The 26,990-nt window shown below is 47.6% G+C and overlaps 1 protein-coding gene across 6 annotated transcripts in view; it reads left to right on the forward strand.

The window, feature by feature from the left end:
- Window positions 1-26,990, forward strand: part of ABCC5 (ATP binding cassette subfamily C member 5) — a 2,124,586-nt gene that overhangs the window by 1,285,726 nt on the left and 811,870 nt on the right. For all 6 annotated transcript variants that reach the window (XM_069618835.1, XM_069618837.1, XM_069618838.1 and 3 more), the window contains 2 exons: window positions 8,148-8,294; window positions 8,568-8,697. In XM_069618835.1, the coding sequence (XP_069474936.1) occupies window positions 8,148-8,294; window positions 8,568-8,697 (277 nt within the window). The remainder of the gene's footprint in view (window positions 1-8,147; window positions 8,295-8,567; window positions 8,698-26,990) is intronic.

Here is a 26,990-nt window from a genome sequence, read left to right on the forward strand (position 1 = left end):
TCCAAAGTTACACCTGTAACTCCTCCTCCAGCTGAGGCTGAGAGGGAGGTACAACCCTGTGTGGTTGAGCTAGACTCTGAGGAAGAGCTAGAAGGAGGCCCAAACCTTATTGGAGATTTGGACCCTGAGGACCATCCTGAGCTGCAGTCTTTACTGGCAGAAGGTGGACCTAGCAGGGTGGCTTTTCGTAAGGGGCAAAGAGAATGTCCAACTCTGGAAGGTCTCCGCCACCAGGCAGCTTCTCAGGCTGATGGGCAAGAGCCTGGGAAGTATAGGTTACACTGGGAAGATGGCCTCTTCTATAGTGAACCAACTGAGTCTGAACCTGGAGACTACAAGCGCCTTGTAGTCCCCCAAGAGAACAGACAACAGTTCTTACAATTAGCCCATGAGATACCTTTGGCTGGTCACTTGAGTTTCAAGAAGACCAAGGAAAGGCTCTCTCTCTACTTTTATTGGCCAAGGATGGGGGCTGAAGTAGATAGATATTGTAAGAGCTGCCATACCTGCCAGACTTCTGGTAAGGTTGGTTCCAAGAATGTGGCACCTTTAGTGCCTCTCCCAGTTGTGGGAGTCCCATTTGAGAGGGTAGGGATTGACATTGTTGGTCCCCTTGATCCTCCAACCTCCTCAGGCAACAGGTTTATACTTGTTGTAGTAGACCATGCTACTAGGTACCCTGAGGCAATTCCTATGAGGACTGTTACGGCTCCGGCTGTGGCTAAGGCCCTCCTTGGTCTTTTTACCAGGGTTGGGTTTCCTAAGGAAGTAATCTCTGACAGGGGGTCAAACTTTATGTCCCACTACATGAAAGCCATGTGGAAAACCTGTGGAGTTACTTAGAAGTTCTCAACAGCATACCACCCTCAGACAAACGGGTTGGTTGAAAGGTTTAACAGAACCATGAAGAGCATGATAGGTGCTTTAGAGGAACCCCTTAAAAAGAAGTGGGACCTTCTACTGCCATGCCTTCTCTTTGCTTATAGAGAAGTCCCTCAGGAGGGAGTAGGTTATTCTCCCTTTGAGCTTCTCTATGGCCATCCGGTCAGAGGTCCATTGGCCCTGATTAAGGAGGGATTGGAAGGTGCTCCTCCCCTCAAGCCAGTCAGAGTGACTGACTATGTGATAGGTCTCCGGAGGAGAATGTCACACATGATGGCAGAAGCAAGTGACAACTTGAAAGCTGGTCAAGCTCTGGTCAAACATTGGCATGACCAGAAGGCTAACATGGTTGAGTTTACTCAAGACCAGCTAGTTCTAGTTATGCTCCCAACAAGGCAGAGGGCCTTGCAAGACAAATGGATGGGACCCTTCAAGATTGTGGGAAAACTTGGAGAGGTCAACTATCTGGTGGATCTGGGCAGACCCAGGGAAGCTCCTAGAGTCTTCCACACCAACAGACTAAAAGCATACATCTCCAGACCTGACATAGGAGCCTTGCTTCTAGCTTCAGCTGCAGAGGAAGAAGAGAGTGAATCTCTCCCTGATCTCCTCAAAGGTGTGCCTTTAGATGAAAAAGTTGAAGGAGTCAATCTCTCTTCAGACCTGACACCTGAGCAACAGGAGGAGTGCAAATCTATGTTAAATCAGTTTGCCTCCCTGTTCTCACTGTCACCAGGCTTGACCCCTTGGGGCCAGCATGATATACTCACTGGTGACTGTCTGCCAGTCAAAAGCAGAGGGTACAGAATGTCAGAACACATCAGAACCCACATCAAAGGAGAGGTCAAGAAGATGCTTGATCTCGGGGTAATAGAGCCCTCTACTAGTCCATGGTCTAGCCCAGTTGTGTTAGTACCAAAGGCAGGATCCAAAGACTTGAGATTCTGTGTGGACTATAGAGCTCTAAATGCAGTCACCAAGACTGATGCCCACCCTTTGCCCAGGACAGATGAGTTGGTGGATAAACTTGGTGCAGCCAAGTACCTCAGCACATTTGATCTTACGTCAGGCTATTGGCAAATAGCCCTGACAGACCATGCCAAGGAGAAAACTGCATTTTCAACCCCAGTTGGCTTGTACCAGTTTAAGGTCATGCCTTTTGGATTAAAAAATGCACCTGCCACATTCCAAAGGATGGTGAACCAAGTTCTGGCTGGGATGGAAGATTTCTGCATGGCATACTTGGATGACATTGCAGTCTTCAGCCACTCCTGGGAGGAACATGTGAACCACCTAGGACATGTGTTGCAGGCCCTTGAACAGGCCCATTTGACAATCAAAGCCAGTAAGTGCCAGATTGGTCAAAGTAAAGTGGTCTACCTTGGACATGAGGTAGGAGGTGGAGAAATAAGGCCTTTGCTCAGCAAAATTGAAGCTGTGCAAAATTGGACAACACCAACTACTCAAACCCAAGTGAGAGCCTTCCTAGGCCTCACTGGGTATTACAGGAATTTCATTGAGAACTATGGGACCATAGCTTCTCCACTGAATGTAATCTCCTCTCCTAAATTCCCTAAAAAGGTAAAATGGAATGAGGAGTGCAATCAGGCCTTTGAAAAACTGAAGAGAGCTCTTTGCCAAGCTCCAGTATTAAGAGCTCCTGACTACCACCAAACTTTCATTGTACAAACTGATGCTTCCAATGTAGGTATAGGTGCAGTTCTAAGCCAACTGGATGAGAAGGGTAGGGAGCACCCCATTTGCTTCATCAGTAGAAAACTGAAGGATCCTGAGACAAGGTGGGCAACAATCGAAAGAGAATGCTTTGCTATTGTGTGGGCACTGAAGAAGTTTAGGCCATACTTGTATGGTTCTACTTTTGTTATTCAGACTGACCACCAACCCTTGAGATGGTTAATGCAAATGAAAGGGGAGAATCCAAAACTATTGAGATGTTCAATCTGCCTGCAAGGGTTTGATTTCACCATTGAGCACAGGTCAGGGTGTCACCATCAAAATGCTGATGGACTCTCTAGGATGTATATCATCGACTAGAGGTATGAGGTTCATCCAGGAGTGGATTAAATCCTCCTGTCCCTTAGTCTGGGGGGGGGGGCGAGTGTTAGGGAGAATTCTCTGTTTAGGCTGAATTTCCCTACCTAGTGAGTCCCCCAGCAGCTTTGCTGGATTTCTAGGGTTTCTTTTTTTTCTCCTGCCAAGAGTGAGACTCTTTTACCCTCACTCTTGGGCATGTTGAAGTGTGTTTTCTTGGTTAAACCTTGTGTTGAATGGGCTATGGGGTCTTTTACTCCATAGGGCCTCATGTATTTTTGTGATGTGGGTTACACAGCACCCTCTGTGCCGTAACCCAGGGGTGTCCTAGGGACTCCCCAACATAGACTCTATACCCTGGGACTGACTACTGTCTCCCAGGGCAGGTAAAGTCACCAAAGACTTTACTAGTCTTAAATCCTGAACAGAACCAGTACAAACCATCATATTGTGGACGTACTGGCTGGGGCAATTCGATTGCCCCAGGGTCTGTTAGTCAAGGGGGCATGTCTCCGTCCCCCCTGATCGAGTTTTGGCTGGTGGCAGTGGAAACTACTTTTTATATTCGACCGCGAATATTTTCCTATGGGATTTCCCATTGTTTTAGGCTAACACATTTAATTATGTATTTACGGTAGCCTCAAACATACCGCCGGTTTATATATTTATTAATATAACTCCGGTTGGGATTTTTTGCCAAAACTTGATTCTAAAATGGCGTTGGCGTTCGCCTCTGTAACTCTGACCCGAAGTGGAGCCCTTTGTCCCACTTTTGGCGGGCTTCTCCACAGAAGCCCTCCAAAGTGGTGCCACTCTGTCTGGGGTACTTAGGAGGGGTGGAGGGGGATTTAGGCACCCTGGACTGAGTTACCTTGGTTACTCAAGTCGCACTCCGTCCTGATTGGCCCAAGTGGTGAGCCGCCCGGCTCACCACTTAGCATGTTTGAGTGACAGCTAGGCTGGGTGAATGGGGGTTTGCTGCATAAAAGCAGGGCTTTGGGGACTGGAACTTCAGAAGTCGCCACAGGACCAAGAATCCGACGAGGGAAGAGCTGAGCCAACCTGCTGCGACGACACCACCCGGTGGAGCCCTGCTGAACCGTCTCACCACTTTTCCCAACGACCGAGGAGAACTCTTAACGGAGTGGCTCCTTCCCTTGACTGGTGGGGACAACCAGTTTTCACCTTCTTTTCGCTTCTTCGAGGTATCTCGTGGCCGCCTTGCCCGTGCCAAGCACCCCGGCAACCGGAATACCACATTTTTACCACAACCGCGAAAGTCGGTACAACCCTTTAACCGGAGGACTCCGCGGCTGGTTTCTTCCCGGGCAGTGCAACGACCTTCTTCTTCTGCTCTTCAGCGAGAACTTCTTCTCCCCTGACCGACGTCGAGCCTTGCTGCCACTGCCTGGAACAACTGCCACCGCTGGAGGATCCTTCCCGTCTAAGGTACCGTGTTCCGCCTGGCTTCCCCTGCCACCGACTGTACGGGGTAGTTTTAGCCCCCGGCTTTCGAACCTGGGAGTGCCTGGGACACCCTGGCTAAACTTTCTAAGCCTCTCTAAACTCTGTCTGAACTCTTTGCAAGACTCTGAATCCCTAATAACAGTGTGATCTTGGGCACATTGTCGCTCTGTCTGCTCTAAGAGTGGGCCCTGCCTAGTGACTTTTGCTCACCTGTGACTTTATGCTTCTTTGAGCCTATTGAAAGTGTTCTTGACCTTAGAGTGGTTTGTTTAGCCTATTCCTGCTTTTTCTCTCCCTTCTTTGAACCTACTAGAGTGTCATCTAAAGTTAAGCACTCACCTCTGTTTGAAATATGTGATGTTAACCTAGAGTTGTCTAGATAGGAATAAGGGTTGGGACTGCTTTCCATATAACTGTGTTTGAAGTGTTTTACTATATATTGCTAGAGTGTTTTCAACTTATGTGTTCTTAAAATAAATAACTATATACTTTTGAAACCAAGCTCTGGTCAGTGTTTGCTTGTACTATTGTGTTTGAGTACCTATTGTGTATACTTCGCATACTGCCTAACTCTTCTTGAGGGAAGTCTGACTGCTCAGCCACAGCTACCAGGTAAATCTGGGTGGTACAGACTGCTACCAAGTGGGTTTACTGCTATACCTGTAGGCTTAAATCTTTTGCAGTGTTCCCTAAGGGAACTGCACAGGTTTCTGCCTAACAGGGGTCTTTTACTCCATAGGGCTTCATGTGTTTTTGTGATGTGTGTTACACAGCACCCTCAGTGCAGTAACACAGGGGTGGCATAGTGACCCCCCAGTATAGACTCCATACCGTGGGACTGACTACTGTCTCCCAGGGCATGTAAAGTCACCATTGACTTTACTAGTCTTGAATTCTGAACAGAACCAGTACAAACCATCATATTGTGGACGTACTGGCTGGGGCAATTCGATTGACCCGGGGTCTGTTCGTCGAGGGGGCACGTCTCCATCCCCCCTGATCGAGTTTTGGCTGGTGGCAGTGGATACTACTTTTTATATTCAACCACGAATATTTCTCTATGGGATTTTCCCATTGTTCGAGGCTATCATCTTTATTTTTTTAATTACGATAGCCTCGAACATACCGCCAGTTTATTTAATTATTATTAATTCTCCGGTTGGTATTTTTTGCCAAAACTCGGTTCTAAAATGGTGTTTGTGTTCTCTTCTGTGACTCCAACCCAAGTCGAGCCCTTTGTTCCACTTTTTTGGCGGGCTTCTCCACAGAAGCCCTCCAAAGTGGTGGCACTCTGTCTGGGGTACTTAGGAGGGGTGGAGGGGGATTTAGGCACCCTGGACTGAGTTGCCTAGGCAACTCAAGTCGCACTCCGTCCTGATTGGCCCAAGTGGTGAGCCGGCCGGCTCACCACTTAGCATGTTTGAGTGACAGCTAGGCTGAGTGAGTGGGGGTTTTCTGCATAAAAGCAGGGCTTTGGGGACTGGAACTTCAGAAGTCGCCACAGGACCTAAGAATCCAACGAGGGAGAAGCTGAACCGACCTGCCACGACGACACCACCGGTGGAGCCCTGCTGGACCGTCTCACCACTTTTCCCAACGACAGAGGAGATCTCCCGGTGGAGCGTCTTCTTCCTTTGACTGGTGGGGATAACCAGTTTCACCGTCTTTTCACCTTCCCGACGCATCTCGTGGCCGCCTTGCCTGTGCCAAGCACCCCGGCATCAGGAATACCACGTTTTACCACGACCACGAAATAAAGGGTAATACCTTTAACCAGAAAACTCTGCGGCTGGTTTCTTCCCTGGCAGTGCAACGACCTTCAGCTTCCCTCCAAGTCGAGATCTTCTCTTCCCCTGGACGATGCCGAGAATTGCACCCGCTGCCAGGAACAACTGCCACCGCTGGAGGATCCTTCCCACTTAAGGTACCGTGTTCGGCTGGCTTCCCTTGCCACTGACTGTATGGGGGAAGATTTAGCCCCCGGCTTTCGAACCTGGGTTAGCCTGGGACACCCTGGCTAAACTTTTCTGAGCCTCTCTAAACTCTTTTCGAACTCTCTGCAAGACTTTCAAAGCCTAGTGTAACTGTGTGATCTTGGGCGCATTTGTGCTCTGCTCTCTCTAAGAGTGGGCCCAGCCTATGGACTTTGGCTCACAAGTGACTTTTGCTCTTCTGCCTTGCTAAAAGTGTTCCTAAATCTTAGAGTGGTGTATCTTTCCATATTCTGCCTTTTTCCCTCCCTTCTTCATGAACTTATTGGAGTGTCATCTATAGTTAAGCGCTCACCTCTGTCTCGAAATAAGTGGCGTTAACTAAGACTTATCTGATAAGGAATAAGGGTTGTATATATTATAATAGTAACTGTGTTTAGAGTGTTTTACAATAAGAGTGCTGGAGTGTTTCAAACATTGTGTTTTTAAATAAATTATTATATACTTTGATACCAAAGCTGTGGTCAGTGTTTGCTTGTATTATTGTATCTGAGTGCCTATTGTGTATACTTTGCATACTGCCTAACTCTTCTTGAGGGAAGTCTGACTGCTCAGCCACAGCTACCAGGTAAATCTGGGTGGTACAGACTGCTACCAAGTGGGTTTACTGCTAACACCTGTAGTCCTAAATCTTATGCAGTGTTCCCAAAGGGAACTGCACAGGTTTCTGCCTAACAGCTCTCCTCCTTCTAGGTATCGTGGGTGTGTGCTTATGACCTGTTCTCCAAGCCAGGTTAAGGACGGTGCCTGAGTAGGGTTAGAAACCATACCACCCATTGATATATCCAGGGGTAACTAGTTACATATGTCAATTCCCATATAATCAACAAACGTATTGTATTCTTGAGACAAGGAAGGATGACACATATCCCTATCTATGGATTGCATGGCCTCTAAGGGGTTGGGGGGGGGGGGGTTCAGCCCCAGTGGGATCCTACTTTCTCTGTCACCCTAGGGGGTCATAAGCTTATCAGGCTCGCCGCCCTAGTCCCAAAGGGGGTGGCTCCCCCTTGGGAAGAGGGGACGAATTCCCTGTATTCGCCACCATGTGTATGTTGATGTTTTTGCTTAATTTAAAGTGTGCCTTAGTGTAGTACTGTAATACATCAGTGTTATGTGTATGCTTAGCGGTATGGTTCTTTTTATTTGCTGTTTCTATTAAGTGTCAACTGCCCCATACAACAGTGCCCCCTTCCTCCTTAGTTCAGCCGTACTGCTTGGCCTATGCTACATATGTGAGTGGTTTATCTCTGGCGTTGTGAAAGCCTTGCTATCCCTAGGTTAGCTTTTCCAGGTCCTACCCCAGGTAGTGAGTTTGAAAAACCCTCCTAACATAGAGGTATGAATCTAGGCATGTTTACAAAGGAGCTAGGGTGAATGTGTGACCTCTGAGGTATCGTACTACTGTCACATAATATGCTAACCCAACAATTAAAACCAGGGTGTGCATTCCGGTGGTGCCCAATGAGGCAGAAACGCATGCCTAGTGTTGCTGTTGGTACTCTTGCTCAGAGGAGATTTTGACCTGCACTGCGTTTATGGGTGGGTTAAAACTGATTATCCTTTGATGCGGCAGGGAGTGCAAAAATGTGATTACGGTCCTCATTAGTGGGTTTCAGCCAATGAACAAGCTATTTGGTTTCTGTTTGACTTCCACATTGTTAGCTCAAATGCATGACTTGTTTAAATGTTTAACTGCTTAGAGTCACTACATCAAATAAACATGATTAAATTGTGTATTTTTGTTTCCTGCAGAACACCACTATAGTGTTGGGGAATGAGACGATTGTGAGCCATAGCATGAAGGATAACCCTCGCATGCATTATTATGCAGGGGTGTATGCCCTTTCCATGGTGGTAATGCTGATTCTCAAGGCTGTCCGGGGCGTTGTCTTTGTCAAGGTGCGTTTATGTTCCTTCTTAGGTATGCAAATTAGCTGTTGACTTGAATTTCTCTGACTCAACAATGTGTACCTTTTCACAGCAACAACACCATTACTAGAAGCAGTCTCGTTGACTCTTATGTTTGACCTGACTTCCTTAGTCCTGTGTCCTCATGCTTTGGCCTAAAAAGTCCAGCTGTCACTTTTTAAAAGCTGCATGTCTTTGTGCAGAGGCAATTCTGCTCCTGCAGTGTTTAGTGCTGTAGAATTGACTGTTGCATTTGTGATCTAGGGAACCCTGCGCGCCTCGTCTAAACTCCATGATGACCTCTTCCGTCGCATTCTGCGCAGCCCGATGAAGTTCTTTGACACCACTCCCAGCGGGCGAATCCTTAACCGTTTCTCCAAAGATATGGATGAAGGTACTGCTTTTGACATCCCTGACTTGAAACGTGTCCTAGTTTATGACCTCACTTTATTGGGATTATTTGTTTCTTAACATTGTAAATCAACTTTTTTCCAGAAACATAAATGAATTGTAATATTTTTTGTGGAGATTTTTGCAAATCTTCCCAATTCTTGCTTGGAGCTCACCCCACCTCCCCACCAGCCTTACTATTGAGCTCTCCTTTTTTTCTGTTGCCTTTAAAGGTGAGTAAGGGTTTTCCACCTCACTTCTCCACTGCATTCATTTTTGTTTTGGGTGCACTGGTTCATCTTGTTGGGTTACCAGTGCTGGTAGACCTCTCACTGGCATCTGTGTTTTTCCTATGGCAGCATCCCTTACCTTATGTAGAGGGCTGACGTTTCCAGGGACTGGACAGCTTGACGACCCTGGCACGACAAAGAAAGGACCACGTTGTCTACGCCCTCAGATGACCTCCACTACACGATGCAGGCAGGGGGCCGCAATGGCCACTTAAGAAATGGCAAAAGCCTAACATCCAGGCGTAAACTAATAAGCTGGTCGTGCAAGGCTCTTCTTTATGCTAGAAGGCCTCTTGTCTCACAAGTTGGGGGTCTGTGGAGTCCCATGTCCAAACTTTGGGCAGCGACCGGGGTAGTCCAAAGCAAGCTGGTTAGTCCACACAGGCAGGATCCTCGAGCAGGGATCGAGAGTGGTTATTCTCACCGATCCAGGGGTGGAAGCACAAATGAAGGCCTTCAGGAGATCAGACAAATAAGCCAGGCTTCGCCGGGACTTTGCTGTAGGCATTGCTGGTTGGCTGCAAAGACGATCCACAGGTATTCAGCAGGGTGCTCTGCTTCAAGGGGGCCTTGGCTCCAATGACGGTCTAAAACATTGTTGAAAGAGCCCTCCTCTTTTCCCAAATTCGAGTTGGATTCGACCTTGAGTCCACCAATAGCAACAATCTGTACAATTCAAACTGGCAGGAGGTGTCCTGTCCTCCACATCTGCCCACCAACAGACACACTCTGACCAGGATTAGATTAGTGGCCATTTTCAAGGCCATTTATTAAAATTAAAAAAACAAAATGCCGAACTAGCCCTATTACCATGGGGGAGTCCCCTACCTAGAAAAACTAAAACTAAAGGCCAAAATAAAGTTCTTTGGGCCAAATCCTATCCAACTAACTGGCCCTACCACTTTGGAAAAAAGATTAAACTAAATGGGAAAGGGGAGGCTTTGTACAATAGCTTCAGTAGGGCATCTGCCTGGCCCAATTAATATTTAGTTCTGAGGTTTGTGAGACAGGCATGGTATCAAGAGAGACACAGACTCGAATGTAATAGTTGAAAAACCTTTATTGAATAACGTTGTGGGGTTGGTGTAATGCATAACTGGCCCTAACTCTAAGGGGATTGTTCCCTCAACTGATTTTTCTAAGGGCCGTCGATGTCTGTGAGTCCAAAACCAAAATCCGTCTGTGTCATAACTTATGCTTGCCCTCACTCTTTGCCAAAATGTGTTTGGGGTCTACTCAAAGCAAAAAAAATGGTGGTTCAAAAAGAAAATCTAAACCAAGACTGGTTTCAGGTAATCTTACCCTTGGGTGCAGTTCTGACAGTTTCACAAAAAAATGAACAATTTTAACGGGTTGCTCTCAGTTCATTCCACATAAGGCTCTTGCAGTATGTCAACAAAGTTCCCAATGTCTCTGGGGTTCCCTTACACAAGTTACAATTCTTCCAGTTCACTTTTAAGCCTCTCAGAGTTCCCTTGCCCAAGTTCATGCCCCTCGGGTCTCAAATACAAGTTCACTTCAACGGGGTGCACCTTTCATCACCTATTCCTCTTCTGGGGTAGTGTCAGAGACTTTAGAAAAGTCTGGGCTTTTTTGCTGCTCCCCTGCGCAACCACTCTGACTTCCGGGCCCTCTCTTTTCACTTTAAAAGTTTCTTCAGACACCTTTCCCTTCTCGTGCCTTTTTCCACTCTGCTCTTATTCCTCTTGCACTTTTCTTTACTTTTACTTGTGCACCTTTGCACCCCTTTCCACTGGTTCCACTTTTCCTGTGCACACTTGCACCTTCTTTCACTGTCTTTCACTGTTCACTTTATTTCGGGTGCCTTGCACCCCTTTTCTAGTTTCTTGGTCTCTCTCGTCCCCTCTCCTGTTTGCGGGTTGCTCTCACCCCCTTTATGGCTTTTGGGCTTCTTGCACCCCCGTCCTTGCTTGTGGGTCGCTCGCACCCCCCATTTGGCTCTTGGGTCTCTCACGCCCTCTTTCTTGCTGCTTTTTGCTTTGCAATCGCTGTCGCGCTTTGTGCTTTCTTTCTACTTTCTGATTAACAATATTCATTTCTTTCTGCTTAATACCGATTGCTTCTTTCTGCTTTTCTCTTCCGCTTCAGCCACCCGCAAGCTACAGAGTTTTCTAACTCTCTCGCTGACTGAAAACTCACTGATCAGTGGGTCCTCAGGATCTTGAAGACTGAGTTCAGGGTCTAACCACCTGCCCCTCTGACATTCCTGGGACGGGCCCACGTCCCAGGGGAACAAGCACTGGCCTGGTCATGGCCAACAGCCTGCAGTACGTCCTCCCTGGCCACACTGCATACCTCCTGACAAACCGGGTCAGCATCTCTGCATTCGGGTCTCCTCTTGCTGTTCCTGGCTTCCACGTTACAACCAGTAACCCTAGCTCGCTCACTGCTTCTGGCAGAACCACAGCTTTTATAGTCTAGTGAAGAGTCAAGTGGAGTCAGGTGTGCGCAGTTTTAGTAAAGTGCCTGACTTTGCCTAACTCTATTAGTGGGACAGCCTAATGGTGTTATGTAGGAGGTCGCTCTTTGTATCCCTATGTTGTTTCTATGGGTAATCCTCATTGCTTCTAATTGCCTCTTCCTCGTCCCAGTACTTGTTGGAAATGGGGAGATGGGGCAAGATGGAAATGGGTATTTATGGCCGAACCCACTATACAGTAAGTGACTAGAAAAGGAGGGGCGTCTCCTGGCTCCATGATTATAGACCTGGGTGATTTCTTACTCCTCTGGTCTAAGCCTGTGAAGCCAAATGGGTGGTAAAGTGGGAACTGCGTATGTGTCTTATCTGGCCCTCATCCTTGTCTGGTTTTATTGTGTTATGATGTTTCTATCTCCCTCTTGGATTTGAGACAAGGGTGTCCATGTATCCTACGTCGGCTTCTAGGACTTTCTCCTCTTTGCCTGCGGTCCCGGTAGCGTCTTACCTGTGGCACTCTCCCAAAAGCAACCCCGGGATCCCCTAAGTGGATCCGCCCTCGCTCGTCCACCCCCAGGGTTGGGATCCAAAAGTGATGGTCTTTCCCTGGCCATCTGAATAGAGGATTCTCGGGGTCTACGTGGGAGAATACCCCTAGGTTTCTCACAGGTTTCAAAGTTCCTTTTTTCACAGCAGGATATTCTTCCCAGTCTTTTTATCAAGTTTTGGGTTTCACTCTTTTCTGTTAACAAAGAAAACTGTCTCTTCTTGTGAACATTTCCATTCCTCCAGTATTTTTTGTAAAAACACAAAAAATACTTCCTCTTTCGCGGCGTTGGGGTTTTCCCCAATGTCCTGTTATACTCGTTTCTGGGATGGATTTTCTATACTCTGGCTTGGTGGACAGATGTATAGAAGGCCAACCTAGTATTGTGACAGGGACAAATCTGGGAGCTGTAGCCAAACCTGTTCAATATAGGTGGACAAGTGTTCTAGACTAAGTCTCAAGAGGTGGTGAGCTTGTGAGGGGTCCACAATGAGTACACAGTGCAAAGTCAGGGATCACACTTAGACAATCAGCAGTCGGGTATGCAAATATTTATTTTTGGCCATATAACACTGAGAATAAAATAATGATTACTAACAGGTAATACTATCAAAAAACACTAATAATACATACATATATGAAATCACAGGAGTATGACAAAATACATATCAAATCACTGACAAGGAAGGTACAGATTAGTATAATCACTACAGGTCCACAGAGATCCAATACTAGCTTCAGAAGTCCATCCCTAAGATGTATGGGGCTTTGTGCCTAAAAGTTCATCAAAGTTCCATACAGTTTTATGAAGCTGAAAAAAATGAAGGTAGTTTCTGGGGTCGAATGAACAGTTACAAGGGTTAGGTGACAAGTTATTCTAACTAACCAATGTGTCCCCAACTTTTGGAGTGCTTGTGTGAACAAGCATTGGCAAAGCCAAACTGTTAGAAAAGTTTATAAAAGTTATCAAAACTTTAAGAGGGAGTAAGGGGTTTAGGTTAGTATCGCTACAACTCACCCCACGTACTCCGATTCTTTGTAGGACTAGACAAGTCTGCTGAAGAGGGTCCGAAGTTGCTTTTCCCGCCGTCAGCTTCAGCCCTTAATCCCTAGAGCCTGCAGGTTCTGATCCTCAGGGGCTGCAGATACAAGCACTTCTCCGGTCGGCGACTAATGCTGGTGCAAGGTGTTCCAGTTGAAAAATGCAAAAGAACTTGATGCAGGGCCCCTCTCAGGAAAGGACTGGATGCATGTGAGCCGTTTCAAACAATGACCACTGATGCGCGGCGATGCAAGTGGATTCACTTGCCGCGATCAGACTTCGCCTCCTATACAGGTACCTCTTGGTGTTAGGACCACGAAATCTCAAAGAGGTGAGTCTTAGAGCACAAGCTGAGGATCCCCCAAGTTCCAGGCCTCAATTCGGAACCGCAATGTCTGCAGCACGGTAGCCCAAACTCTGAGCTGATCAGCCACTGGTTTGTGCAGAGGCACTTCCAAAGGATCTTCTTCGTAGGACTCCAAGCTCACGTCGAGAATGGATGTTACCTCCACTTCAAGGGTTGCTGCTCCTTCGCAGGAATGCTGGAGATCTTCAACAAGACAGCAGCAGAGGTTGGTAGCCAGGCGTTCTTCCAATTGGTCTCCTGCCTCTTTGCGGGTCTTGCAGCTGGACAGGTTACTTGACTCCTTTGGTTTTTTTCCGGAAGCTCTGTAGGGTGGGTGCAGGGGTCCTCTTCTTATCCAAAAAGCCAGGCAAGAGCTGAAACTCCCATTAGCTAATGACAGATCTGGCCCACACACACTCCCCACCAATGTTCCAATCAGGGCCACTGGTGGCTCAACTCATCAATACCATTCAGATGCCCTGAAACCAGTTTGTGGATTGGGACCAGACAGTCGCCACCCATTTCCTGGCAGCAAACACCCATAGCCCTCCGGTAGCCCGCCAAAGGCCTCTGCTTTCCCGGGCACTGGAAGTCAATAGAAGGATTTTCCTGGCCTAATAGGCCAGGAAGAAGGGTTTAAGACAAGGTGGCCAAAGGACAATAGAAAAACCATGCAACTGTAAGTCTAAAGTAAATGACACCAGCTTGTCCATTAGGCACACCTAGAGTAACCAAAAATCCTCAGTAGTCTAGGGCAAAACAAAAAGTGTACCCCATTGTACTGCATTGTAAGATGCATTGTACAATGATACAAAGTTACCAAAAATGGCAACAAAGTAACAAGACTAATGAAAACAATGTTTCCCAGTACTGACAGTCTGAAGGACATGTCAGTTTCCCCCATGACAAATGAGCAAAAGCCAATGTAGTGAAGCTGAAGCCTTCACTGCAAAAAAGCTTGTCAGATACAAAAATACAGGCAAAAAGTTTAGGGGCCCATAGCAATGGAAGGAAAGGTGCTGTAAAGAGAAATCTTTCCTAACACTCGTACAGGTTATTTTCTTTCGCCCTAGTTGTTTCACATGGGGGCTGTCCAACCTGTTCTGTATCTTGTGTTGCTTGCTCCACCTTAACTCAGTGTTCATACCTCTTCCTCAATCCCCCTTTCATAGTGTATTTGCACACTGTTTCTCAGGCTCCCACAACCTTGATGGCTTTCACAGCCGTTAATCACAATGTTCAGATTTTTATCGATCACCCTTTTATAGGGTATTTGCACACTCAGTTTCTCATGCTCCCACAACCTTGATAGCTTTCACAACCACTAATCACAATGTTCGCACTTTGTAATGGTAGGCTCTCTGTTGGGTTTCTCAGGTTCCTATAACCTTGTTCCTTTCCCCGCAGCTACTTGTCTCTGTAGCTACGGTCCTGTGTGTGCAGAGCTTGGGGACTCAGGCTCCCTCATACGATCTAGTCTCAGTATCCGTTATCAGCCTCACGGCCCACCACATCTCATTCGTTTTCGCTCTACAAGATGAGAATGGGACATTCCCGTCTATGCTCCCACTCTGACCTTGGTTCCTCAGTCGGTAGAAAGCCAAACCCCAGGCATTCGGCTTGTGGCTGGCTCACTCTCCTCTCTGCCGCTGCCTGTGCCCCTCCGAGACATAAGTGATGCAGAGGCTCACCTCTACATAGCGTTTCTCCTTCCTCCATAGGAGTTTGCTCTCTTATACACATCACAGGGATAAACAGAACGGTGTCTGTCTTCGCTGACCATGGTCTTCAGGCTTTATTCAGCATTATCATTAGCCAATACATGAAAAGAAGGATCTTGATGGAAAATAGTTGTTGCAGGAGATATCAAAGTCTTTTCCACATCCATATAGGCAGACAAGGTGGTTTGGACTGGTAGCTTTTTCTTTTCTTTTTTTCTTTTTTTGAAAATCTTTTTTATTTTTAATTTTTTGTTATTGGCTTGCAGAGGCCCTTGCTGAGGCATTTCAGACAGTGTGTTCTTCTTCAGGGTGGGCTCAATAGTTCAATGTTTTCTCCTGAAGAGGTTATTGCAGCATTCTGGTTTCACAAGCTTTATCCTCTAAAAAAGGAGACAAATTAAAATAATCAGATGTGTCCATGTTGCTGTAGTTGGATTCATTTTTCTGTGGATTTGAAGTTAGTGGTTGCCTGCTTCTTTTTTTCTGATTGAACGATGCAGGTTTGGACTAGGAGCTCCACTCTGGAATGGGAGTCCTTGTCCCCAAGTGGGGAGTCTCTCCCAGTGAGGTCAGACTTGCCCAGACCCCTAGGGAGGGTCTTGCGTAACCGACTTATCTCCCTAACCTCAAAGGGGGTGGCTCGTCTCTGTGGAGAAGGGACACATTGTCCAGATTCGTCACAGCCCAAACAATCCCAACCCCCACATTTGGTGCCAAACACATATTGGTGTTTTCCCTGGGAAACGTAAGGCTTTGTCCAGGAACACAATTGCCTTATATGGACTATACGTCCCTTAAAGGGTAGGAACAAGGTCAAAAGACAAGGTGGCCAAAGAACAAGATAAAATCTTGTAGCCCAGCAATTTGCGGCTATATGGTATTTTAAAAATCAAAAGTGCACACAAGAAAAGTTAAAAGCCCAGTAAATAAATAGCAGCTGCCACCAGAACTTCCTGGGCACATCATACTAGTAACAGAAATGGTACTTAAAACAAAAGAAAGAGGTATACTAAGTAAGGTAAGTAAACTAAAATTACTTTACTCCCCCCTTATCAATAGGGTTTGAAGGGCGCACAATCCTAGCCCTAGCTCTCACTTGCCTGGCCAAGGATCCCTCCTGGGCTTCTGTAGGGAAGGCATGGTATCAAACAGCGAAAACAGACACAAGTGATCTCAGTTCAAGGGTGTTTATTGAACTTCAGTGGGTTGGTTGTACGCCTATCTAACCTAAATCTAAGGATGGGAGCAAGCTACGGCTGTCAACTAATAACGCAGTCCTAGTCGAATCTCTGTCAAAATAAAAGGGCGTATACTAATACAACTATTGCCAATCCTTCTAAATACAAAAGGGTATGGGACAAAAATGTATGCAAGTAAGAAAAGTGTTCAAGAAATAATATGTCAGGACGGTTGAGCAGTTGGCTTCCCTTCCCCATGTTTTCAGCACGGGGGCAAGGCAGCAAGTTCGTGCTTTGCACACATTCTGGCTTCTCTGCCACGAGGGCATAGTTCAAAGCATAGATATCAGGGCCTTCTGCCAAAAGGTTCTTTTCCAATAACAGTCTCTTACTGCAGAGGGCCTGTAGTAACAAACAAATATCAAAGTTTCATTTCTATCAGGACCTTCACATGCACATGTTCTCGCTTTCAGTATTTATCATGGGTCTCCCTCCTTCAGGCTTGGAACCCTTTGTACCACAATGTTTACTCTTGGTCTCCCTCGTTCGGGATCGGACCATGGATCTCCATGGTTCGGGCTCGAATCCTCTTGATAACAAAATCGAAGACTTTCGAATGTGCGATGGGTTTCGCAGGACCACTTTGGTTCATTTCACACACTATTCTCATCAATCTTTTTGCTTTCGTTTTTCTTGGCGGGATACCTTACAGAGACCTTCTATTGAGCAAACTCACGGTGCCGGACCACTTTGTTAACGGTATCGTATCTTTCCTTCTCAAATTCATACATTCATTAGCAGTTTAGCTTTACTTGCGTCTTTCATCAAGCCAGTTTAACAATGTTCGTTCCAGCGGTCTTATACAACGTTGTCACTTGCAACCTTGACTTCAACACAGACCAGTCTTGCATCGGTCTCTCCAACTCATCCGGCTGTGTTGATCTCTCTGATGCTTCTTTGTTCTTGGAGCCAAGGACGATATCCCGGCGTCTACTGCTCCTCCCCACCTTGGTTGGTGACACGGGAGGGCCTTTGGTATCTCCGACACACAATGCAGGATTCTCCAGTCTGGTTTCCTGGCCTTATGCATTCTGCTTCAGTTTCTTGCTGAAAAGGTCAAGGGTATTAACCTCCTTGCAAACCCTTCTTGGTTTCCCGTCTTTCTCCCCTCGTTCAGCTGCAGATTCGAAACTGCTGTTCCTTCGTGTGCTTTGCCTCACTCAGAGTGTGCTCTCTTGCTCTGCCTTTTATCCGTGTTGGGAAGTTTAATAGAAGGCAGGTGTGAGTGATTGTCAGTAATTGCCTGACTTTGCCTGACAATACTAGCGGGACATGTCGGAGGTACACTGCTCGGGTGTGAGTCTGTTTTCTCCCGGAGCAGGTTGTCCATGTGGAAGTGTTTGTGAAGAGAAAGCGGGGGGTAACGTTACCACGTATCCTGCCTGGTAGGATGGGGTGAAGGTGTTACAGGGGGAGGGATACCACGTCTTACCATCCAGTCTCCCACTCCCACTCCCCGAAGACCCCTCACCTAGGTGATCCTCCTGCACTGGTCCTCCCCCAGGGTCTGGATCCAAAGGCGATGGCCGTGCCATGGCCACCTGAGATAGAGAGAGGACCGCGGGGACTAGCGGGTGAGACACCTTCTGGTTTCTCACAGATTGGCATAAGGTAGTGGGATTGGGAGAGCACCGCCTAAGAACTTTGCTTGCTTTGTTTTGCTCTATGTGAGAAACTTCCACCTACATGTTGGTTTGCCAGCACTTGTTCAGCCTTCTTAAATCCTAGCTCCCTGCAAAGGTTAACTTTGGGGCCTTCGACTCGAAGGGCACGAGGCTCCATCTCCTTTAGCAAGAAAATAACTTTTTAAGTGTCAGTGCTTTTCTTTTTTTAAAAGCTATGTTATTGTACTTTTTTTACTGTTTGAATTACTTACCTGTTCTCTAACTGGTTTATTACTTACTTTCTTTTCTTCACTTGCTTTACTATATTGCTGTGTTCTATCAAACTGATTTGCATGTGTGAAAAGGAAAGTGTTGGTGCGCTTTAGCTAGAGCACCCAAAGTTGAGTGTACATGTTTTAATAGAGTATGTTTATTAGTTTACTTACCTGCGTTTTTAATTGATAAGCGTTTGTTCAAGGCTTAATAAGTATTACTATATTTTTATGGTGTCCGGTCATCATTTCGAATTCAAAAGGATCGAATGCAATACATTCAAATCAAAAGGACGGGAAAAAAAAGGCTGAATGCCTTTTTTTAAAAGTATATATTTTTTGGTTTTGGTATTGGTAAAATGTGCGGTTTTTGGCCATAAAAGAGGGATTTGGGGGCAGACCCAACACAAAAAGTGCATTCGATTTTTTTCTTTTTCGGTCCTTTTGTTTCGAAAGTATTGCATTTCGAAACTTTGTATTATGCGATTCTTTAACCCGCAACCATTTTTATACATCATGCTTAGCTTGATTTATTAAGGGTGCTCTGTGTATGTGTAACTGAACTCTTCACTACTCTCGCACTCAACTTACTGTGAACCCTTACTGCTCAGTCACACTACCTTGGAAATCTGGCTTCACATTAGTGCTTTATGGACTTTACCAGAAGATAATGGCCTCTCAGAATCTGTCCACGGGTCTGATTCTGAAAATCCATCTCATCAACACTCACCATTGTGTAGAAAAGCCTGAAATTGATTAAAAAGCCAGAAATTCTGCCTACCACTTATGGGGGCTTGAGGGATCTTCACGCATCCAACCTTAAAATGTGGTGTAGAGGCCCTACTCCTATGTCCCGTCCCCTTTCCTCCATACTGTATCAGTGTCCTTCGCTAGGGACGGGAACACAACCTTTTTCACCAGAAAAATCACTTTCCCCTTTAAATTTAGTTGCGCGTGTGGGCGTGGCCCCAAGAGCAGGACTCCCTTGACTCCGCTCATCAGCGTCGCACCCCAGTCCTCTTTTCTGCGTCAACGGGAGCAGACCCCTTTCACCTAAGATGTGCTTGAGGTTCTTTTTCCATGTAATTCCACGCTTTTAGACTTCCCAAAGGGATATGTTTCTCTTGTATTCTATTTGTACTAATCACTCTCTGTATTTTAGAGATGGAGATATTCAGTCCTCCGGTGCCTATGTCCCCCCCGCTCCCCTGACGCATGTCGGCCGCAGCGGGCTTTAGCAGGTGCCCGGCCTGCAACAGATCCTTTCCCACGTCGGACCCGCAGGTGCTCTGCCTCCGGTGCCTTGGGGAAAACCACGGCTGGGACAGCTGCTCGGCATGCAACGCACTTACACCCTGGTCATTAAAGAACCAGCTGTCCAGGTGTAGGGAGCTGTTTTCCAGGTCAGCACCAGAGCACATCCAGGAGTATGTGCGGAGTAAGACCAAACCGAAAGTAAGTATATTATTTTCCAAAGCACCCTGCAAGGGCGACTACTTTCCAAGGAGGTGACCAAGCGGGAGGGGCCTAGTTGACTCTAATACCAGCAAGAGGAACGAGGCTCTCCAAGCTACCGGCCACATGGCTGAGGGGTCCACGTATCCTCCCAGTCCCACCGCTGAGGGGCCAGAGGGCTCTTACACTGGGAATCCCCCAAAGGGCTCTGCTCTACTACCAGCACTGAAAGCACTACCAGATTCCTGTCCGAGGGTAAACTGCCTCCCAGGTCCACGCCTGAGGTGCCGGATGGGCAGGATCGGATTGGCCCCTCGGCCTTTTGGCCCGTGGCTGTGCCAAAATCGTCCCTGGGAGTGGGGGCCGGTTTCTGGCCATGCCTGGTCCGGTTTGGAAGAAAAACGATGGAAAAAAAATATTTTGTGTTCGATTTCTTTAAAAAAAAAACATTTTTTAAACATTGTTTTTTCATTTTTTTTTCTTCAAAAAGCCTTTCATCCTTTTTTGGTTGATAAATGAGTACCAACACAGGTTGGGTGATATTGTATGCATATTTGTTCTTTAAAAAAGAGCTTAAGCCTAATTGCTATACAATAACATATGATCATTTGGCCTTGGACTTCTGCTTGGATTCACAGTAATTTAGTGTACTTATGGACAATGCTATTTGGTGCCACTTCATGTTTTGTCAAGGGTGAAAGGTCATGTTTCAACGCTTCCCGGGATGTCACTTTGGGGTGGTGTCAAATGACATCGTCATCAGAGGTCAAGGATTGTGAGGTGAGGGTTGGGCCACTTTTTTTTGGGTGACCAGGCCTATTTCTTGTCCCAGTCCAACCCTGCGGGTGGGTCAGATCTTGCGCACTCAAGCAGACAGGTAGAAACTAGACCCAGTAAAGCAGTCGACACACATCAAGCATGTGACACAGTACAGGACAAAATGGCCGCGCAGCTAGACAAAATGGCGGCTCGTCCGGAGACTCATTCTTCCAGCGAGCATCAAAAGACCGACTTCACACCAAGGGTGGAATGGTCTCCAATGGTCACATGGTGCATCTCCTACCCATCCCATCCACATCGACCCTGGGGCGCTAAACGGATGCAGGCTACGCCCCCTACTCAAAGAGCTGGCAAAGCACAGGGAGGAATCTGCAGTATTTGCAGAAACACACATCCTTATCTATGCAGGAGCATGCTTCACCAGCATGCAAAGATCGCTTTTTCGACAAGTTCCTCACATTAATGAAATTCCTGCAGATGGGGAATATACCTAAGGGAATCATACAGGACATGATCCTGCCGGTGCTCCCGCAGCCGCCAGCTCCGGTCCAAACACAGGGCTCCCTCACTACCTATGCCTGCAGTACAGCCTCCGGTACCAAACACCACAGTGGCCTTGCCGCAGCCCGCAGAGCCCCCCGCGCAGCCGATACCCTGCCTGCAGACTCCACAAACCTACAAGGTACAGCAGGGGACACTGATGACGAGGAGGATCAAAACGCCTCCTCCTCCGCAAAAGTCTTTCCATGAAAAGTTGGCCGGGGTAGCGGAGTACCTTGGGATTCCTCACCAACAAAAGGAGCAGCCAAAGGCCCTGGCGAAAAAGGGATGGGCAAAACCTCTTTCAACGCAGCCATCTAGGCGCTTGTTAGATAACAAGCGCCTAGATGCCAAATACAGACCGGCGGAAGGTGATCCCCTAATCCTGTCCGTGCACCCTCAACCACAGTCCTCCGTTATTGCGCAGCATCAATGTATGCTAAACCTCAAACTTCCAAGCCCTCATCCACTTTGGCCCTACTTGCAAAGAGGAAAGTCCAGATGTACAGGACCGTTTCCTCAACCTACCATTTGATGGAGAGTACTTGTTCCATTCGTCCACTAATGAGGAGTTGGACAAGAAAAAGAATAGCTCTTAAACAACCAAATCCCTGGCCATACTGGCAAAGCCGGTCTCTAAGACCTTCAGCCAGAACCACCCTCGGTCTGACAGAAGTTGTTTCTTTGGTGGTTTCAGGGGCTTCCACGAACGCTGCACCAGGCAACCCGACAGGTCTCCTAGCCAACATCGCCGTAAGCAGCAGAAGACTATACACAAGGGCTTTTTCCAGCCCCTATCCCAGGCATCAGCCTGCGAGGTTAAAAAAGCAGTGTCGGGGTCATCAGGATCCACATCTCTCTGGTTGGGACAGGCTTGCCCTTCACTTTCAGCTCTGGCGGACAAGGTTTGTGGCCCCATGAATTCTCTCAGTGGTTTCTCAGGGCTTCCGCCTTCCTATACCTCAAGTTCGCCCTCTCCCGCAGATTGACACGGCAACTCTCCTGGCGCAGATCCACTCTCTAATAGTGAGCAAAGCAGTGGAGGAAGTCCCCCCACTCAACGAGGCTCAGGATTTTACTCGCACCTTCGCCATACAGGAAAAGAACCAGGCAGGCCTGCAAATTGTCCTAGACCTTTCAACCTTTTCCTACCCTTGCAAAAGTTGAAGATGGTTACCCCAGCATTGATAGCATAGTCCCTGTGTGTGGGAAACTGGACATGCTCCCTGGATCTGAAGGATGCATATCTACACTTCTCAATTTGGCAAGCCCATCGGTCCTACCTACAATTCCGGGTCATGGGCTTCCACTTCCAATACAAAGTTCTCCCATTCAGTCTCAATTCAGACCCGAGGGTGTTTGCGAGACTAATAAACGCTGTGGCAGCACTGCTCAGATCGGAAGGCCAGCACCTATATTCATACCTCGATGACTGGCTGGTACGAGCGGATTCCCCGGAGGGATTCGTGAACACAGCAGCCCGGCTTATGCACGCGCTATACGAACTTGGGTTCTCCATCAACCTCAAGAATTGCAGCTACAGCCGACTCATTCCTTAACCTTGTTGGGTCTCATTTGGGATACGAAAGCGGGAAGATATTCCCCTCCGCGGACAAGGTGGCAGCGCTCAAAGCAGCTACCGGGCATTTCCTGAGCAGGGCGGTAACCTCTTCATGGTGTTACCAGCACCTGCAAAGGATTATAGCAGCCTATCTCCTGCCAGTGCCTCACCAGCTTCAAGGCTGCAGCTACATTTCTCTGCCTCTTGAAATCAGGATACTGGCTCCCAAGTAGCATTAGTCAGCATACCAGCCCACCTCCACCAGGACCTGCTGTGGTGGAGGACAAACTCCAATCTCTTGGCCGGCAGACCATTCAGGCAGCCTCAACCAGCATACACCATGGGTGTATGTTAATATCACGAAAACCAAAATCTTGAACTACAAAATCACAAACACAATAGGTTTCCATTTTGTAATCGGAGATTTTTGGGTTCTTTTTTGTTGTCCCCCGCAACACATGTTGTGTATGCGGGGGACACCTCTCCGGCCCTCGCAGACCAAAATTCCCCTGCTACCCTAATTCGGTATTTTGGAATACAAGATTTTTGTAGTCCCAAAATGCGTGACTTGGGGTGATGCAGATTTTAAACACGGTATCTTTGTTGAATACCATACACCATTACCACGGACTCATCCCTACATGGGTGAGGAGCCACTTTGAACGCGCATAGTGTCCATGGCCTATGGTCGAGACAGGACCAGGAAAGGCACATAAATTGGCGAGAAATGATGGCTATATGGCTAGCCCTGAAAGCTTTTCACCCGGCAATCAACAACAGCCTGGTTTGCATTCGGACGGACACCTCCATGTGCATGTACTACCTCAACAAACGGGGGGACCAGATTCCCTCCTATGTGCAGGCTAACAATAGACATAGGGGAAATGGGCCCTAGCAAACAACATATTGCTCTCGGCCATTCACCTGCTGGGGGAGTCCATACTAGAAGCTGACGGCTCAGCAGTCTGGGCATCGACAGTTCCGAATGGCAACTGAACGAGAGGGTCCTGAGGGAGATCTCCCACAAATGGTGTCAGCCACAGGTGGACCTTGTTGGCCACCCCGACCAACAGGAGGTGTCGTCAGTTTGCGTCCTGGATGGGTCAAGGCACAGCTTCTCTGGGGATGCATTGCAGCTTCAGTGAGATGGCATGTGGACATATGCATTCCCACCCACCCCACTTATACACAGGGTCATCTGCAAGGTCAGGGAGACGGACGACTATGTCTCATCTGGATAGCGCCACAGTGGCCGGCCAGACCATGGTTCTCAGAACTGTTACAACTGTCCAATCAACCACCAGTTCCCCTCCCAGGCTGGTTCCTGAGCACATAACCCTTCAGCACCTCCATTTGTCGCAGGACAATTTGGACATCATCCAAGGGGCAAGAAGTGCATCCACTAGGAGCCAATACAAGAGCAAATGGACCAGGTTCTGCCATTGGGCCAAGGACAAGGGCATAGTCCCCTTAGTGTGCACCATCGACCATATCATGTCCTTCTCTGCTCATCTAGCACACTCCAGTGTGCAAGTGGACATGTGTCGCACATAACTGGCAGCCATAGGTGCATGTAGGAACTCTGGCGACAGCCTTTTCTCCACCTCTGACCCGGTGGTAAAAAGGAATCTTGCAGGACTAACCAGATTTTACCCGGCTGTAAACATCCTTACTGGGTCTGGGATCTCAACGTGGTTCTGGCAGCCTTAGCCCATAGCCCTTTTGAGCCCATGGCTTTGGTAGACATCAGATTTGTTACTATTAAGACTACAGTCATGGTGGGCCTCGCCTAAGCCCGCAGGATTAGTGAAATTCAGGCACTTTCCATCGGGACAAGGTGGTGCTAAGGACACACCCCTCTTTTTCTCCCAAAGGTAGTGTCTTTGTTTCACCTCAATGAAGAAATAGTCCTTCCAACTTTCTTCCCAAATCTGCGGATGAAGCAGAAAAGGTCCTGCACTGTCTCGACGTCAGGAGAGCGGTCAAACTTTACCTTGATGGGACTGAATGCTTCTGCAGATCAGATGCTTTGTTTATCACTTTCAGAGGATCAAAACCAGGGAGTCAAGCCTCCAAAGCCTCAATAGCAAGGTGGATGGTTTTGGCCATCAGGGAAGCTTATGAGGGGCAGTGCATGAAGTTGCCAGCAAACATGCATGGTCATGCGTTCAGAGCCCGGGCTATTTTTGTGGCATTCCAAAGACTTGTGCCATGGCACACTATCAGCAAGGCAGCCGGCTGGGCCTCGCCATCGGCCTTCTGCAAGCACTATTGCTTAGACGCCAGTGCCAGATCAGATGCTGTATTTGTTCAAACGGTCTTAATAAACCTGTTTTCATAAGAGTTGCAATCTCTCCACCCCAGGGCTTCAGTCAGTGGTAATTGCCCATACAGTATGGAGGAAAGGGAACGAGACATAGGAGTAATTATAAGTTACTCACCTTAGTGACTAACGCCCCCCTAGTCCATAGTCCCGTTTCCTCCATACGTCCCACCATCTGCCCCTTTTAAAAAACAAACTGCCTCATCACGGGTTGGGTGGTAGTCCTTAAATGCGGCGGTAACACTATAACTGCAGAATTTAAGGGTCCGCCCGAACATGAGTCTGGCAGTATTTACCCCCCGCTAATTGCACCGAAAATGCCCCATTGGGTCCAATGGACCCAATGGGGAATGGGTAATACCCATTACCGCCGTACCGGGTAATGTGGGCAGTATCCCGGCGGTAATACCACTGGGATATCGCCCAGCTCGTGATGCGGCCCACAGCATTATTAGGCAACATTTATGTGGCCGATGCGTCAAAGGGGACCGGGGGTGGGGAGGGTTGGTGCTGGTGGGCGTAGTCAAGGGAGCCCAGCTCCTGGGCCATACCCCTTTGCGCAACTAAACTTTGAAAGGGAAAACCTTTTTTCTGGTGAAAAAGGTTCTGTTCCCATCCCTAGCAAGGGACACCGATACAGTATGGTGGAAAGGGGACTCTGGACTAGGAGTAAGTTAGTCAATACGGTCAGTAATTTATAATTTATTGCCCACAGGAAAGGAGACCATGCCAAGTCAGTCAACAAAAGGCAAACAAGGCAGTAAGAAACATATTTATTTATTGATTTTTGTATAGTGCGCAACAGCCCGAGAGCATCGTAGCGCTTGTTAGAGAGAGAAACTTAGTTACAGGACATACATTGCATACATTTTTTACAGAGATGAGTATATACAGTGCAGTGAAGAACCGGCGGGGAGGAGGTTAGTTGAAAACAGGAAAGAGGGAGGTTTCTGCTCTACGCGCTGTGGGGAGCCTATTCCAGAGTTTGGCAGCTATGTAGGGGAAGCCACCTGCTTTGGCACTGTTTGTGTGTGGGGTGTGCAGAAGGTCGGAGTATTGAGTACGAGTGAGTACGAGTGGGGCGTGTGGAGGAGGTTCTTGTAATGGTTTCTGATAGGTAAGAGGGGGCTGTGAGGGATAGGCATTTGTGGGTAAGGGTAAGGATTTTAAAGGTAATGCAGTCTTTTACAGGGAGCCATTGTGCTGCCTGTCTTGCAAGGGAGATGTGGTCCCTTTTGGGAATGCTCAATGCAGCTTTTAGAGCATTGTTTTGAGTGATTTGGAGTCTGTTTAAGTTTTTCGCTGAGGTACCAGCTAGGAGGGCGTTGCGGTAGTGAAGTGAGTCTGGCCCCTATAGTTGCTGTTAAGAAAGATTTCTTAATTGTGGGTAATTTTCCTTCCATGTGGCAACCCCTAAACTTTTTGCTGATGTTTTCACCGTGATCTAGACTTTGCCAGAGAAGTGCAGTCCTCTGCCGCACTAATCTGGGCTTTCTCTCCATTCTTACAGGGAAACTGACATGCCCTTAAGACAGTCAGTACCGGGAAATGTTGTTTGCCGTAGTTCTTTTATCATGTTGCAGCTTTTCGCGCAACATGACACAAGAGGGCACTGTAAGCTAAGTTACTGCTCTCTTGGGTCTCTAGTCTTCTACAGACCCTAGACACTTTCTTTGGATTGTTAACGAACGGTGCAAGTGAATCACGGACGTGACTGGTGGCAGCGATCGGTTCTTTGTGTTTTGAGCTCCTTTTGGATGTTTAAGTGTGTTTCTCGCGCTTAGCCCAAAATGGTGGCCTGGCTCCAAAAATGGCCAGACCACGAGGCTCTTTGTCCTGCCCGCTGACCGTCTTGCCCCCTTCACCTTCCCCAGGTCGAGCCGACCCGGGGCCTTCCTTATTTGGGCATGTATTTTCTCGCGAAACACAGATGCTTTCGCAGGCTTCTACAGGTCTTATGTGCGCCTCCAGGATGTGGGCTGGGATGTCTGGTCCCAATACACATCCTGGGTGCCAGAGAGTCTAGTGTGTCGTGAATGCCTGGGACCACCGTGGTCCGTGATAGGTCCACGTATGGTGTGTGTGTTTTGTGAGCAGATCTCCCATTGGGTCCCCTCTGTTTTGGCGCGAAGGGAACCGTG

The sequence above is a fragment of the Ambystoma mexicanum genome, chromosome 10 (assembly GCF_040938575.1).
Source record: "Ambystoma mexicanum isolate Mex_15411 chromosome 10, UKY_AmexF1_1, whole genome shotgun sequence".
NCBI classification, from domain to species: Eukaryota; Metazoa; Chordata; class Amphibia; order Caudata; family Ambystomatidae; genus Ambystoma; species Ambystoma mexicanum.